General features: G+C 34.5%; 2 protein-coding genes across 5 annotated transcripts; one reads left to right on the plus strand and one right to left on the minus strand.

Moving 5' to 3' along the window:
* Positions 1-63: 63 nt before the first annotated feature.
* LOC8264673 (transcription factor BIM1) lies at positions 64-7,932 on the plus strand. Of its 3 annotated transcripts, none has more exons than XM_015716589.3 (12): positions 64-219; positions 1,204-1,624; positions 1,766-1,863; positions 3,189-3,569; positions 4,849-4,951; positions 5,067-5,197; positions 5,293-5,401; positions 5,768-5,837; positions 5,922-6,017; positions 6,136-6,593; positions 7,262-7,391; positions 7,505-7,932. In XM_015716589.3, the coding sequence occupies exons 4-12, from the start codon at positions 3,314-3,316 to the stop codon at positions 7,607-7,609; spliced, it is 1,458 nt and encodes a 485-aa protein (XP_015572075.2). In that variant the 5' UTR covers positions 64-219; positions 1,204-1,624; positions 1,766-1,863; positions 3,189-3,313; the 3' UTR covers positions 7,610-7,932. The 3 variants fall into 3 exon arrangements, with proteins under 3 accessions (XP_015572075.2, XP_015572073.2, XP_015572074.2); XM_015716587.3 differs by having other exon boundaries at positions 1,783-1,863; XM_015716588.3 differs by having other exon boundaries at positions 1,783-1,863; positions 4,852-4,951.
* Positions 7,933-10,268: 2,336 nt separating this feature from the next.
* LOC8264674 (rhamnogalacturonan I rhamnosyltransferase 1) lies at positions 10,269-14,441 on the minus strand. Of its 2 annotated transcripts, none has more exons than XM_002514552.4 (8): positions 13,523-14,315; positions 12,912-12,979; positions 12,696-12,784; positions 12,397-12,562; positions 11,933-12,222; positions 11,636-11,840; positions 11,385-11,542; positions 10,269-11,039 (listed from the first exon to the last, which is right to left on the minus strand). In XM_002514552.4, the coding sequence occupies exons 1-8, from the start codon at positions 13,821-13,823 to the stop codon at positions 10,784-10,786; spliced, it is 1,533 nt and encodes a 510-aa protein (XP_002514598.1). In that variant the 5' UTR covers positions 13,824-14,315; the 3' UTR covers positions 10,269-10,783. The 2 variants fall into 2 exon arrangements, with proteins under 2 accessions (XP_002514598.1, XP_048228996.1); XM_048373039.1 differs by lacking the exon at positions 10,269-11,039 and adding an exon at positions 11,058-11,272 and having other exon boundaries at positions 13,523-14,441.
* Positions 14,442-15,286: the final 845 nt, after the last annotated feature.

Genomic DNA, 15,286 nt, shown 5'->3' on the forward strand with positions numbered 1-15,286 from the left:
CTATTTTTACACCAATTTACTACTTCTTCATTTCTTCATCTCTACATATACTTCCTATTGCATCTTCTTCTTTGTCTCTCTCATTCTTCTCCTTTTCTTCTTCAAACTTTTTATTTTCAAATTTTGATTTCCTAATCAAACTCTATAAACTTTTAGTAAGAATCTATTTCTTCTTATAAGTTTGAAGGTTTTGAGCTTTCATAATCAAGGGAAACAAAGGTGAGTAACTTTAATTTCTTTATTTTGCAGTAAACTAAGATTAATGATATGAAATTATTGATGATTATATGTTTTGGGATTGTTTCAATGAAGAGTGAACAAGCTATTACTTGTGATCTTGAAGCTGAAATTTTTGGGCAGAATTTTTCACCTTTGATTTCGTGACCTTAGAGGCTTAATTTCGAAAATTTCTAAACATGAAAGTTGTAGATATATATCTCAGGAATATTTCTGTAAAATGGTTTTGCAGAACATTGAGTGAGTATGAACTTATAGGATGACGAATTACTGTTGCTCTGTTTGTGGTTCAGCAGGTGACCTGGTTTTTGTGCTGACATTTTGAGGCATTTAGAGGCTGAATCAAACAAAGAGTTAAACATGAAAGTTGTTCATTTATATATCTAGTATATGTCTGTGAAATTTCATAATTTTTGGTCGAGTGTAACGTGAGATATATTGAACTTAATGTGGCCTGCTCAAAACTGTTTTAAGCAGAAATTAGACTTAAGATTGAGAAATTTGTTACTAATTGTGTATTTCACAACTTGAGCTAGAGAAGTCCAAATTGTGTAAAATTAGTGTCTATAGAAACTTTAGGATGTTAACTTTATATCTGCAGAGTTTCATCAGAAAATTTATTCATTTGGCTGGTCATTTATTAGAAAACTTTTTACTGTTATGTTTAAATGGAAATTGGAGCAGTTGTATTGAAAATGCCATAACTATTTTTATACAAATGATTTCGAAGTGATTCTTTTTGCTTTGATTTCTATAAAAATGGAAGTGTAATTCTGGAAAAGATGAGATTTTTATTAATTGTACATAAGTTTTAGTGTAATTTCTAAATCAGTACCTACAAGCTGCCTACATCAACAAGTAAGAATGGTGTTTAGTCTCTTTCTTTGCTGAATTCAGATTGTTTGACTTAAAACATAGATTGAAATTTGATAATATCCGTTTTTCTTCTCCATAATTCTGTAGCAGATTTAAGATTTTCTTGAAGTTGTGACGATGATTCTGGCGAGCGGTGGAGTTGTATGAATAGTGTACGACACAAGTTTCTCGCGGGATCACTCGAGTATATATTAACTTTCACCAATCCAATCCAATCCACACCTCAATTTTCTCAGGAAAGTAAATGCACCTCCGATCTCCGCCGGAGTCCTGACAAACGGATCTGACATCAGCAACATCAAGAACAAGTAGTTGCAAGAGATTAAAATCGTATCTTCAATTCTCAAATTTAGTTTTCAGCCTCAGCTCCAGATTTTTTCTTTAAATCTGGACTAGAAATTATTCGGAGAAATTTAAATATATTTTCTCTTTCAAGAATTGGCGAATTTAACAAAAATATTACAGCGGTGGATGGAGCTTCCTCAGCAACAACGTATCTTTGAAGCCGAAGGTATTTTCAAGAAACAGAATTTTTGTGGTGTTTTCTATCGTTTCTATTTTTGGATTAAGCAAATCAATTAGTTGAGTAATTCAAATCAAAATTGTTGTTGTTTTCTTAATTGTTTTTTTTAATTTATTAACTGTGGTTTAGAAGTATATTTTGTACAGGAAGAAAACCAACGCATAACTTTCTATCGCTGTACAGTCATTCAACTGTCCAACAAGATCCAAGACCACCTTCTTCTCAAGGTACTTTTTCAATTTTTCCTCTCTATTTAAGATCCCAAAGACCGGCTTTGTTTTTTTGCGTCTTCTTATTTACTCTTTTTCCGGTTTGTTTTTTTACTCTTCTAAATATCAATATATATGTATATATATTTTGAAGCTTTTTCGGTATTAAGATTATGAAATATAATAATTGCCTTTTAATGAGAGGAAAAAATGAAAAAGAAAAACAAATATCGAAATATTACTGTGGATTTATTTATATGTCGTTTTATTTATGCGGGATCAAGTTTTGTGCATGAACGTGATAAGTATTGAATCATAGATCTGGGCCATTAATTGGGAGAGTGGGCCATGAATAAGAACAGGCTTTGCCGAATCAGAAAAGGAAAGAGTTAGCAGTTAGCAACCAATTAGCACCATCAGATTGGGAATGGGGTTTGCTAATGGGACCCTTATTAGAAGGAGTTAAGCTTATGATCTTGATGTGTCGCATGACTCACATCAGATGCATGCTATTCACAGTCACATTTCTTAGATCATCATTCAGTAGAGAGAAGAAAGATGAGACCTGTTCTTTTTTCATTCTTGAAAAGGGCATATCATTACTGTGTCGATTCATTCAAATTTAATTTAAACTAATAAAATGTTAAATAAGTAATCCATTGAATAAGGATAACGGCAGAAAATGTTAAATTGGAAGCCCATATTAAGTGTTTGTCTTATATTTTAGCATTTGCAGTGCATATTTTAGAATTTAATCAGAAAGTCGATTTCTAATGCAATGCATCGCTAAGTAAAAGGTTCAGTTTTTCTCGAGAATTCCATTTCTTTTGCTTATTGTATTATGACAGAAAATCTTTAACTAAAGTTTCTTAAGCCCACCAAGGTCTCCTGAAAAGAAAAAGATGAAATGAATTTCATGTTCTAGTAAAGAAAAAAGAGAGTCCAAAAAGTAAAGAAGATGTGGCTAAACGTATTTTCTCCCTTACTTTCTAACAGAGGCGGTACTGTTAAGCCAATAAAGCTCGAAGATAAAAGAAATGAATCTACTGACAAGTTCTATTGATTGGTAAATGGCCACAGGGACTGCATTCTCTAATTGTACACTTATCATAAAAAAAACTATTCCTACAGGGAAATACACGATGAATTATTTCAAAAGAATTCTTTTATTTTTTATTTTTTATCAGGATACTCCCCTAACGTCAAAATTTACTCCGTTTCTTCCCCCCTGTTAAAGTGTTTTGTTTAAACAAGTGTCATTTTGTAGCATTTTACATTTTACAGACTTGTAAAGCATTTAATGAAGTCAAGATCTAAGCCAGAATCTTTTCATGCATGAACAGGTTACCTTAAAACCCATGATTTTCTACAACCACTGGAGCGAATAGGGAAGACTGCTGCAAAAGAAGAAACAGCGGCTGAGGTTTCATCGCATGAAAAGCCATCACCGCCTGCACTACCACCCTCAATGGAGCATACCCTCCCCGGAGGAATTGGGACTTACAGTATTAGTCACATTTCTAATTATTTCAATCAAAAAGTTCCAAAGCCAGAGGGCAGCCCCATATTCACTGTCGCTCAAGCAAGTAGTATCGAGAAAAATGAAGAGCATTCCAACTGCAGTTCATATACAGGAAGTGGATTCACTTTGTGGGAAGAATCTGCAATCAACAAGGGAAAGACAGGGAAGGAGAATGTAGGAGAAAGATCCAACGCCGTGACAGGTAACTTTTTCTTTTAATATATTTTATAAGGCATTTTCTATGATGGCTTTGCTTTGAACAAATTAAAACAAAATAATAGAAGTACCTTAAATCATAGAAGTACATCCCATTTTGTGGTGAAAAATACAAAGTGAGAAAATAGTAAGAAAAAATCAAAATAACCGGAGAATCCAGCATTTTACACACAGTGCGTACTTGTTTCCATTATCGTGGTTGCATGTGCATGCAAGTTCATTACTAGAGATGTCCAGCCATGAGATATGTGAAAAAAAAAAAACAATTAAATTATCGAGTATGAGTGAACTTGTCTGGAAGAAAAATACAAAGATGATTAACTCTGGTACATGACAGCATACGTAGTCTAACTAGCCAAGATGGAAGATCGAGAGTACCTTCACTTCTAGCTGTTTCGGTTTTGGGTTTATTGATGAAAGCACCTCACTAGCTGACACTGCGATTTCATCATCACTAGGGTACTACTTCGTTTTGGACTTTGGTTAGTTCAATGCTGATGTTAGTGCATAATCAGTTTCGAGGGATCCAAAGACCAAGTGCAAAGTGTGAAATCAACTCAAGACTGTTTAGCTCTATGGTAGTGCGTAGCGTAAGCATTGGGCCCAAAATAGACCATTCGCTCTCGGTTGTTTGCCTCTTAGAAACGAAAAGTATCGAAAAGCAAAATGAAATTAAGAATACAAAACAGGGATGTAGTACTCAGTATGATGTGTAGTTTAGATCAGGATGTCAGGTACGCATAGACAAGAAAAGGAGAAAACAAAAAAAAAAAAAATAGCAAACGATGAAGGTTGATTTAAGGAAATTTTTTAACCTTATATACACCAGACAAACAAGGATATATGATGAATATACGTTGATAACCTATCGGTTCTAATTCTGCAATATGATAACATGAAAAAAAGAAAAAAGTTCATGCTACTACTTTTACAGTATACAGATGGAGTAGGTAAGCATATCCTTTTAATTATCATTATGAATTGAAGGATCCAAATTGTTGTGCAATTCTTGTTGATTTTGTATCTTTGATTTATTATGGTTATAAGTTGCAATGAAAATCTTTTAAAGAGTAAACTACAGTTCTAAACTGGACAAAGAAAGTTCGATAAGAAAACTGGAAAGCACAAGCGGATCAAACAAAAGAAATGAAACCTTAAATGGCAGAAAACAAACACTAACAAAAATTACTAAAAACGAAAGTTTTTCATTCTTTTCTTTCAAAGTCGTCATATAATACTGATATTAATGTATTTGTTGGCGGTAGAAGAAGCGGCAGGCAATGTGGACCGGTGGACGACGCCGGAGAGGCCGTCTCAGTCATCAACGAACAACCACCGCAATAGTTTCAGCTCTCTCTCGTCCTCTCAGTATGTTCTTTTTTCTCCTTACCTTCGAATTCTTTTATTTTTATTTCTTCTTTCCGTAGGTTCTTTCATTAAAGACTACTGATGATACGTTCTATTGTATGGGTAAATTTATTAGGCCATCAGGACAGAAGAGCCAGAGCTTTATGGAAATGATAAAATCAGCCAAAGATAGTTCCCAGGATGATAAATTAGACGAGGAGGAAGAGTTTGTTCTTAAAAAAGAGACCCCTTCGCCAATCCGTAAAGGTTACTTTCATATACTTGCTAATATTACTGCTACAAAATTATCTTGCTGATATTGTATAGTTGCACATTGATGCAATGCCTTTTATGGTTTACAGGGGAGTTGAGAGTAAAAGTGGATGGGAAGAGCACTGATCAGAAGGCTAACACTCCACGTTCAAAACATTCGGCCACTGAGCAACGGAGGAGAAGCAAAATAAATGACAGGCATGTATCAACTGCTTTCTGAATTCAAATCTAATGATCTGTTTTCTTTAATCAGTTGTATTCATTGTTTCTGTTCTTTAGAAATATTTAAGGTTGGGATTCAGCTGATAAGTAATTGAATAGTCAATAAATTGATCAAGAATGCACCTAACAATTATTATGACCTTTTGTTTTTAACTAATACTCAAAGGAGTAACTATATTCAACGAAGTATTTATCCTTCCAAAAAGATAACACTAGAATTAGTAGGTACTGGATTGATGTGCCTGTGCCCCCTCTTGTAATTGGATGCAAATTAATGCTATTTTGCCAGTATAAATGCATTTGCCAACATAGTGTACTTAATCTTCGGAAGTAATCATGCAGATTTCAGATGTTGCGAGAACTCATTCCTCATGGTGACCAAAAGAGAGACAAGGCATCATTCCTATTAGAGGTACAATAAGTGTTCTGTAATTAATTATCTGTTCAGTGCTCTCATTAAGTCTTTTGAATTATGAGGTGTCCTAATGTTTTTCAGGTTATCGAGTATATTCAGTTTTTACATGAGAAAGTACATAAATATGAAGGGTCGTACCAAAGATGGAACAATGAACCTGCAAAATTGGTGCCATGGGTAAAATTTCTATGCTTGCCTCTGTAATTTCTGTATGGTGTGAGACGAGCATGACTCTATTTAGAGTATTGATGGTTATGGTAACCTGATGATTGATTCCATCCTTCATCTGAAACAGAGAAATGGTAGCAGGAGTGTAGAAAGTTATGTGGATCAATCTCGAGGCTCAAATAGTGGTGCTGGTCCTGCATTACTATTTGCAGCAAAATTAGAAGAGAAAAACATCAACCTCTCTCCTAGCGTTCCGGGAAGTGCACAGAACCGTGTAGAATCTGATGTCAACTCTGCTACTACCTTCATGGTGGATCACTATCCTGGAATGACAAATAAAGGAATTCCCTTTCCTGTGTCACTGCAGCCAAACTTCTTCAACTGTGGCAGAAATGGTGGTGCAGTGGCTCAACTTCCACCTAGACTGGTATCAGATGTTGAGAACACGGCATCTCAACCTGAGTCCCAATCAAATCAAACTAGATCATGTACCACTGAGGGTGCTGTAGCTGTTGATAAGCTGAAAGAACAGCAGCTGAGCATTGAAGGTGGTACAATTAACATCTCAAGTGTGTACTCTCAAGGGTGAGTTTATCTTTACAATTTACACTCGCTCAGCTTATGCATGTCCTTAATCTGACTTTGGATCTCTATTAGGTTTTTGCTTTTTCATGGCTTCTAATTAGCATAAGAAAGAGCAGAAGTCAAGATCGTTTGAGAAAATTACGTCCCTTGACATTTAAGCAAAAGTAAAGTGTATTACGTTTGTTTAGCTTGACCTGGAAATCTTCTTTCGAAGTTGCTACATATTCCCTACTATATCGAGGAAAATTCAATATCTCAGAATGTGGAAAGAGCCCGTGCCATCTCTTTCCTTTACAAAGACAAACAAGGGTCGACTGCTCTTCTTAGGATTGTCAAAGAAAGTTGTTCTCCCTTTTGGTCTAGGCACCTTCTGTGATTAGTTTCTCAGTTGTCTAAATGTTATTTCTAGTGGGCAGAGTGCGCTCCCTCGCTATAAGAAGTGGCATCACTGGTTTTTCGTTAGGTTCATAATTACAAGTTATTACCTAACCTTAACTTCCAAGTTTTCCGGATAGGCTCTGCTGTGATCTCTGGTCCATAAATCCGTAAAAGACAATGGGAGTCTCCATTTGATTTTTCCACTTACCCACGACTATTACAGTCATTGCTGATAAAAGTTATAGGTTTTTATTGCGAGTCAAATAGCATACTGATATGGTATCATGCAGGTTGCTAAATACTCTGACACAAGCCCTGCAGAGTTCAGGAGTAGATTTATCACAGGCCAGCATCTCAGTTCAAATCGATCTGGGGAAACGAGCAAATAGACAATCAAACATTCCGACATCCATTAATAAGGTTTGTTGGCACAGCCTTGGGAATATTATGTTAAAAGAATTTTAAGCTTAATCAGGATTTCCACTTCACAAGACCATGGACATACCTAATCTTTGCTTTCCATATGGCCCTAGGATAATGAGGTTCCTTCTTGTAATCAAGGAACAATACGGCCAAGAGTATCAAGTGGAGAGGAATCTGATCACGCCCTAAAGAAGCTGAAGACAAGTAAAAGCTAGGACAGGATGACAGAGTCATAATATTTTTTTTTACTTAATTTATTCATTATTTTTCTGAAACACCCTTTTTGCCATTAATGGGGGGTTATTCATGTCGTCTTCTGGATTATAAACTACCCAGTTGAGACCAAAGAGATGATTGTACATGTTAGTTGTTTCCAGTTTGTCGGGATGCACAGAATTCCTGACAAACAAATATATGTTTTTTTCGTTTGCCTTTTTGTGTATTCTCTCAAACACAGCTTCCATATTCTAATGTCGAGAAGCTGCTATTTGGTTAAGGCTTTAATATTTACGTGAAGTTTCTAAACCATTAATCATTATTATTGACATCATTTTTTTTTTGGGAAGATCAGATTTGATTAAGATTAACACTTGAAATTTGATATGTTTGCCAATAGTTGAGGAGGTGATCTCCGAGCAACTTATCCATAATCCCAATTGATTTTGTTGTGAACATCAATTCTATGTTGTTTTTGCCTCACAACGACAGAGGTTTTGATGTTGAAACTACCAAATGCTAATGTTACTGACAGATTCAAAAATAAGTACTTAGAGAATAAAAATATAGTAAGGAAGGTAGAAGAGAAAGAACCACATGCAGTCCAATTAAAAAAGTCAACATTTGTTACAAAACTTAAATAAACTTAAGCTCAACTATATAGTGATAGGCCATAACAAGCACGTTAAAATTCTTTATGATTTTCATACTTCATCAGAACCATGGTGCAGTATATTATTGGAAATATAATTGTTCAACTTCTAGTCTAATTGATTTCAAGTAAATAGTAACAAAAGATAATCACAACTCTAATAAGAACAACAACAACCATTGAATATTAATGGGCCATATTGGACCAGGAGCTTTTTCAAGAAAACGAAGAGCATTGCATCAGGTGAAAAATCAATATCAACTTATTTTGCTGTTTTATTGTTTCCTTATTGAGGCACTTATCATATTTTATACGTGAGAATAATCCAATTGAAATAATATAGATTAAAACCAACTAAAATTAATGATGATTATGATTTAATGAAGGTTTGAATACTTTTTTTTTTTTAATTTAATAGATAAAATGGTAGAAACCATATATAAAATAAGTAAAATTGATGAAACAAAAAAATATTATAATAAAATATAATATAATATATATTTTAAAGTTATATATATATAAATATTATTATATAAAAAATATATTTATAAATAATAATAGAAAATTTATTTCTAGTTATAACTAATATAAAATTGGAACTATCGTTTTTTTATTAATATATAGAAGTTATTGCTATATAGATTATGATTATTGTATATATCCATACAACTCAATTAAATTGTTTTCATGTTAGGTGAGAAAGCCAAAGTTACCAAACATTACCAATAAAAAAAGATAATTATTTTGGCATATGGAGATTGTTTATAGATTTGGTAAGGAGGAAAAAAAAAAAAAAGAAAGATGTTTGTTTATTGATTCAATGGAAGTTTCACTTTCAATTTAGAATAACTTTTATATAATGGAATAAGAGAGGATAAGAAAGCCCAGGCAAGACAAATGGAAATCAGTGGCAGTGGCGGGCAGGGTATCCAATCGTTGTTATTAATATTAACCTTTGGTAAACTAAAAGCATGAAGCGGTGGCATGTATCAAAATCAATCAGCCTAAAGAGCTGCTGTTGGTGGGTGGGGGCCTCTTTAGCAGTCTTTATTCCTTTTATATGTTTGTATTCTCAAAAACAAGTCATTATCTTTGAAAAAGTACTTACTATTATCAAATTATATTTAGCCTTTACATCTTTAACCAAGTCCATACAAATAAGTTTAATTAGATAAGGAAGTTCTTCAACAGCTGGTGGGGACCCCATTAACAGCAACTATTTGTAATGAAAGCTGCTTTTTGGGCAATAAAACAGCCAAAAACAGACAATGGATTCATGCGGTGATGAACCTTTTTTATTTTTTTTTCCTGTTTTAAGAAGAAAAAGAAAAACCTCAAGGAGGTAATATTCCAAATAAACCGGAGTAATCACTCCTTAATTCCTCAAGTTAACAAACTGTTTTGGTCTAAAGCTAGAACAGAAATCGAATTTTACCCTTCAGGACGGCTAATGCTAGTGCTTAGTAGGATTACCAACAATTTTTTTTAAATTTAGAGATCACTAATTCGAGGGTCAAATTTATTCTCCAGCCACATTTCCTATAAATGATCACATATTATCAAATTCCACCACTAGGCACTACGGTTACTCTGAGTTTGATGTTTACTCCTCATACAATACAATTATATATTGTACAGCTAACAGTCAACAAATCTAACAATCAGACCCAAACTAATCCAGCCCCATTACAACTTCGATTAATGAACTTATTCAATTCAATCATATCCTTAATCGATAAAAATAAATAAACAACTCGAGTGGACTAAAGAGAAGAAAAGAAAAGAAAAGAAAACTAAGCTAAATTGCAGCCAGCATCTGAATACAAACTATCTAAACAACTCGAGGCCATTATAACATTATCATCGAAGTCTGTCCGACTGCCAACCAACTATGACTCGGAAATAAAATAAGGAACTCATGAACAGGAGGACTATTTAAGGCAGTCCAGAACCTACCATTTCCATAATTGGCTTTGGGACCATTTCCTAAAACATTAGAGCCACAGTTGAAGAGGGAGAGGCAACCATCTCAATAATAATATGATAACGTGAATTTTTTTAAGATATGATATATGCTAGGAACTCACAAGATCATAGATGAACCAAAAAAAACAAAAAAGAGAAGAAAGAAAATACAAAATGGAAGGACGAAGGAGTAACCTTCCTTTGAGGCCACACTTCTGGTAGACCACATCTATATTTGCATCCCTCTGTGTACAATCCGATTTTGTTGATTTGACTGACATCACCCTGTAATGGCAGGGTAGCTTCTATACATGAATTGGATTATTGGCATATACTAAAGATGATGGCATTCTACAAGTGCTCCCATAGATCATCTCAGGCTTTCTTGAATTTTTACCAACCCAATCTATTCCTTTTCATGATTGTCTATTCCTCACAAAATGTTCCTTTATCACTATATCCTCTTTGTGTAGAGAATTATCCCTTTGATCTTTGGTAGAATTACTAGGAATGTGGAGAACACTCTGATAAAATATCACAATCTCCTCAATAACTGTCACGTGCTACTCAAAGAAAGCAAAGGATCATCTGGCGGCTGTAAGCACTCTTCTGGGTTGGAATAAAAGTAATCCTCCTCTTTTGGCCTATCCGGGATCACCAACCTCTTCATCGGGTTCCCCATCCTTTCTGCATGTGCTTGTTTTACAGCATAAGAAAACTCATCCCAACTCAGCGAACCATTAGTGTATCTGTCTATAAGATCAACCAAATGCCTTCTTTCCAGTAAAATTGTCTTCTTGAACCCAAGGTATCTGAAGAAGCATCAGATGTAACAGAATTTAAGATGGCATGGCGATGGAAAGATTTTCAAGAAATGTACCTCAGTTGAAATGATAGTTGTTCCAAGATAAAAATCTATATTTGGTAATGGTTTCACAGCCAGAATAAAAAGATCTGACTCGATTAAGGGGCATAGTCAATTTTCTTTCCTCTGATAGAGACAGAAAATTGGAGTCTTAAAACTGGAAGGATGTGAATTCCAAAACTATTTATATAAACCCAAAAGAACCACTAAATTAGTGTAGAAATTACAAACAACGTAGCATATATAAGTATAATAATGAACAAACAAAAGTAAACTAGTAACAGAAAGATACCTCCTGTGGCCTTCAACAACTTTAGCCATGTTTCCATCATATGTTGGGACAAAAATATCACTCTCCAAAGAAACAAGATAATCTAATGCTGCCATCTGGGATGAGTGATTCTGAAAAAACCTAAGGTCTAATGGTTCCAACAGGGTTTCCTTTCTGACCTGTATAACAAAACCAAAAGGAACCATAAATAAAGGAAAGCAACCAATAGATAACAAGATTTAAGCAGCTGACACCAGTTTGAAGCTACAAACCAGTTTGGGAAAAGCTGCCGCAAGACTTGCCATTCTCCTATCTCCACCATAAATTTCACCTGCTGCAATGTAAATCTGCATATCTGGATCAATGTCCAATGCCCTCAATGTAAGAGCTGTTTCCTCTGGTGTCAAAGGGCATAAACCATCTTTCCTTTTCAAGTCAGAATTTATTATTTTCTCTTTCCACCAAGGATAAGCATATCTGTTTAGATAAGAAAATTGCTTACAGACTGAGCATCGGAATAATATTTAAGGCTGCTGGTACCAAATTCATAAAAAAATTGCATAACTCACCTCATTCTTGTTAATTCTTCTACCTCCTCATTGTTACAACCCTGGGTACAGCCAGAAAAGGCCAACATGTCCATTTCATATCTAAGATGAAGGACTAAAAATGGACCATTTTGCCTAAGAAGCTTTATAACTCTTTTGCCCAGCTCCTCTATCTGAGAGGTAAATCTCAAAGCACTAAAATTCACACGGCAACGCAACTTCTGAATCTCCAAAGGTTGATGATTATTGGCAAGTCGAGCATCAGTTCTGTTCAGATGTAAGACCTTGTACTTTTGTATCAAAGGAAGAATCTGCAAGCATCAAATAAGAACATATTTGATGAGAAAACAAACACAGAACCTTAATAACTAATAGAAAGCAACACATATGTGACCACAGGTTACTAAACACTTTTAAGTGTGATGCATTGAAATGTTGGGAAACAAGCAACCACAAGGAAAAAGAAATCATAAAAATGGACAGACCTGGATGTGATAATAGGATATATCAGACCAACTAATTGGTGCCATGGTATAAGTGATCCCTAATTCCACTCTCCTCTTCAGCCTAGGAGGCAATTCTTTCAATATCCGAACTTCATCTCTCAATGATGTAATGAAATGATCTACATCAAATATATCTTGGAACTCACTGCAATAAAATGAAAATTCTTGGATAAATAAATATGTGTTCCTAATTCAGGGAAGAAAGAACAACCATCATAGAATCCATTACAATTAACAAACTTGCAATAGCTTCCCCAAAGGAAACATCATTCACACACCTGGGATCAGCCCAGAAAGAAGCTTTATCCAGCTCTGGAACTATAAGTGTGACATTCAAATACCTAGCGATAGCAACCATATCACAGATCTGCAAAGGTTAAGAAACATCCGACTTAATTACCACAGAAATGCAGAAACGGCATATTTAATAGAAGGATCAACCATCATGGTTATAAACACCAGGCAGGCCAAGTGCAAATTTGCTAACCACTTACCGCTGCTCTCATTTGATTGAGACCTCCATTGCATGAAACCATAAGATATCCATTGTTCTTGTAAACCCCTAAAATGGCAACAACCAAACATGAGACTTGCATCAATAATCGCCCACACTTACTAAGAGAGAGGGTACTACTACTAGTAGTACTAAAACCACTCAATTAGGATATAATTACATATTAGAATCCATGAAACGGGGCATGCTCATGGAGTTAAAAGAAGAAACGTAGCGACCATAAACCAAACAGAGCACTTTTAGCTAGTTTTAAGTAAATATTATTGTAATGGGATAACTTGCAGCAGCAGCATTTCATTACATTGCAAAACGTTGTAGCAATTTCATAAGCTTCAAACTCCGTTGGGAACCATCCATTGTGTGTGGGCGTGTGTGTGTGTTTTTTTCTTTGCTAAAAACACTCGAAAACTAAACAAGGAAAAACAAATTGCACCTTCTACCTGATCCAAAACACCAAAAGAGGAAATTTTGGAAAGAAAAAGAAAATGTCTTTGTTTCCTTACTTATAAAAATGCAAACATCAAAATATTCCTAAAAATACAAAAACGTAAACAATTAAAAAGAACAGAAGCAAAATCAAAATTGACTCACTCTTAGGAGGCAAAACTCTAACAGGAAGATTATTCTCCTCCAAAGCAGAAGCAGCAGATTCGTGAGAGAAACAAGAAGGCCAACCTTTCAAAACCCTAGGACCCCACATCTCTCCGATCGTCGTTAATTGTACAATACATGTCCATAACAACACCGACGTTGTTGCTCTTATCATCCACATCTTCATTTTTGACCTACTACTGCTCGATGTTATTCCACTATTACCCTTCACCTTCTCCACCCCTCCTTTACCTATCCCCATTTCACTGCTCTTTCTTTCACTCCTTTCTATCCTGCACATTTCTCTCCATACATATTACGTCACCAGTTTCTCTCTCCTCTTATCTTCTTAACTATCGTTATTATTATTTTTTAACAATGTAGGATCCGTAACGCCGTCGTTTCTTCCTTCAGTTGTTTGTTTTCCGAATCGGAAATCTCCGAAGATCCGAAATTGCCAAAACTTTAACCAGATCAACAAAAATAGAAATAATCAATCGACTTCAAATAACAACAAAATTGAATCAAATCAACCACAATTTTTTCAATGATCTCATAAATTAGCCGGAGATGTATTCAACAAAAGCCGCCGGGTAATGTCGCCGGCGATTTAAAAATCGTTATAGACAGAGAAAAATAGAAGAAGAGAGAGAGAGAGAAAACAGGAGTTTATACAAAGAAACGCGATGTGGCTGTGATAAAAAAGCTAATTGGTGTGTGAACCGTACACCGCTTCATAATCACATTTCTCTCTCTCTCTCTCTCTCTCTCTCTCCTTTTTTTTTTTCTTGTTCTTTTTGGTGGGTTTTTAGATTTATAAACTATGGTTGGGTTAATGTTGACTCGCTACAGTTCAAGTTTTGAGAGAGAACTCTTGGCCAATAAATGCTCGCCACCTAATTGCTGATACGGAGGGACCTACTCTAATTATTTGTCTTTGACGTGGCATCTTACTTAGCCGTCGATGAGTTAACGCGTGTATTCCCTTAATGGCGGATTCAGTGGTTCCAGTACAACTATTGCGGTTCCTTTGCTCGCCTGTTCATTCGGGGCATTTCATTTCCTTTTACTCCCTTGTCGATACGCCGACAATATATCGCGATATTTTGTGATAGTCTCGCCGTCGATGCATGGATAAGTAGTCTTTTTCTTTTCTTTTGTTACATTTTCCGTTCACATCCTATAATTTATATATTATATTATAAATATAATATAATAATAAATAAAAAAATTTCATAAATAAATAAATATTACACAAAATCTATTCAACATTATTCTTTTTAATCTATTGACTGGAAATTGCAATAAAATTTGTATCTTCTGGATCACACTTTTTCAAATGAATCCTAGGCATCTTAATTTGGTCGGTATAAAATTTAGAGTTTGTACACATTATTTGTCCTGAAATGTTAATAATTAAGATTCATTAAAAGTAGAATTACTTGTTAAACAGTAAATTTGCTGTATTAAATTATTTGATGAATGGTAAACATTATAAGTGTTTCACTTGGATAATAATTTATTCAATGCAATATATTGAGATGGACAAAAATAAATTAAAAAACCAAAAACAAAAACTGTAGAGTTAGATAAAATCATATTCTGGGAGTATATCAATTATAAGAGTATGACATAAATAACCAACAATTTTGGACTGGTTTCTCAATGAATTTTCTACCAATAGTTGGACCTTAAAAATAGTAAGGAAAAGAAAGAAAAATCACCCATTACAAAGTTCTATTATTAGTACGTATTTGTATTATT

Source organism: Ricinus communis, chromosome 4, assembly GCF_019578655.1.
Source record: "Ricinus communis isolate WT05 ecotype wild-type chromosome 4, ASM1957865v1, whole genome shotgun sequence".
Taxonomy (NCBI): domain Eukaryota; kingdom Viridiplantae; phylum Streptophyta; class Magnoliopsida; order Malpighiales; family Euphorbiaceae; genus Ricinus; species Ricinus communis.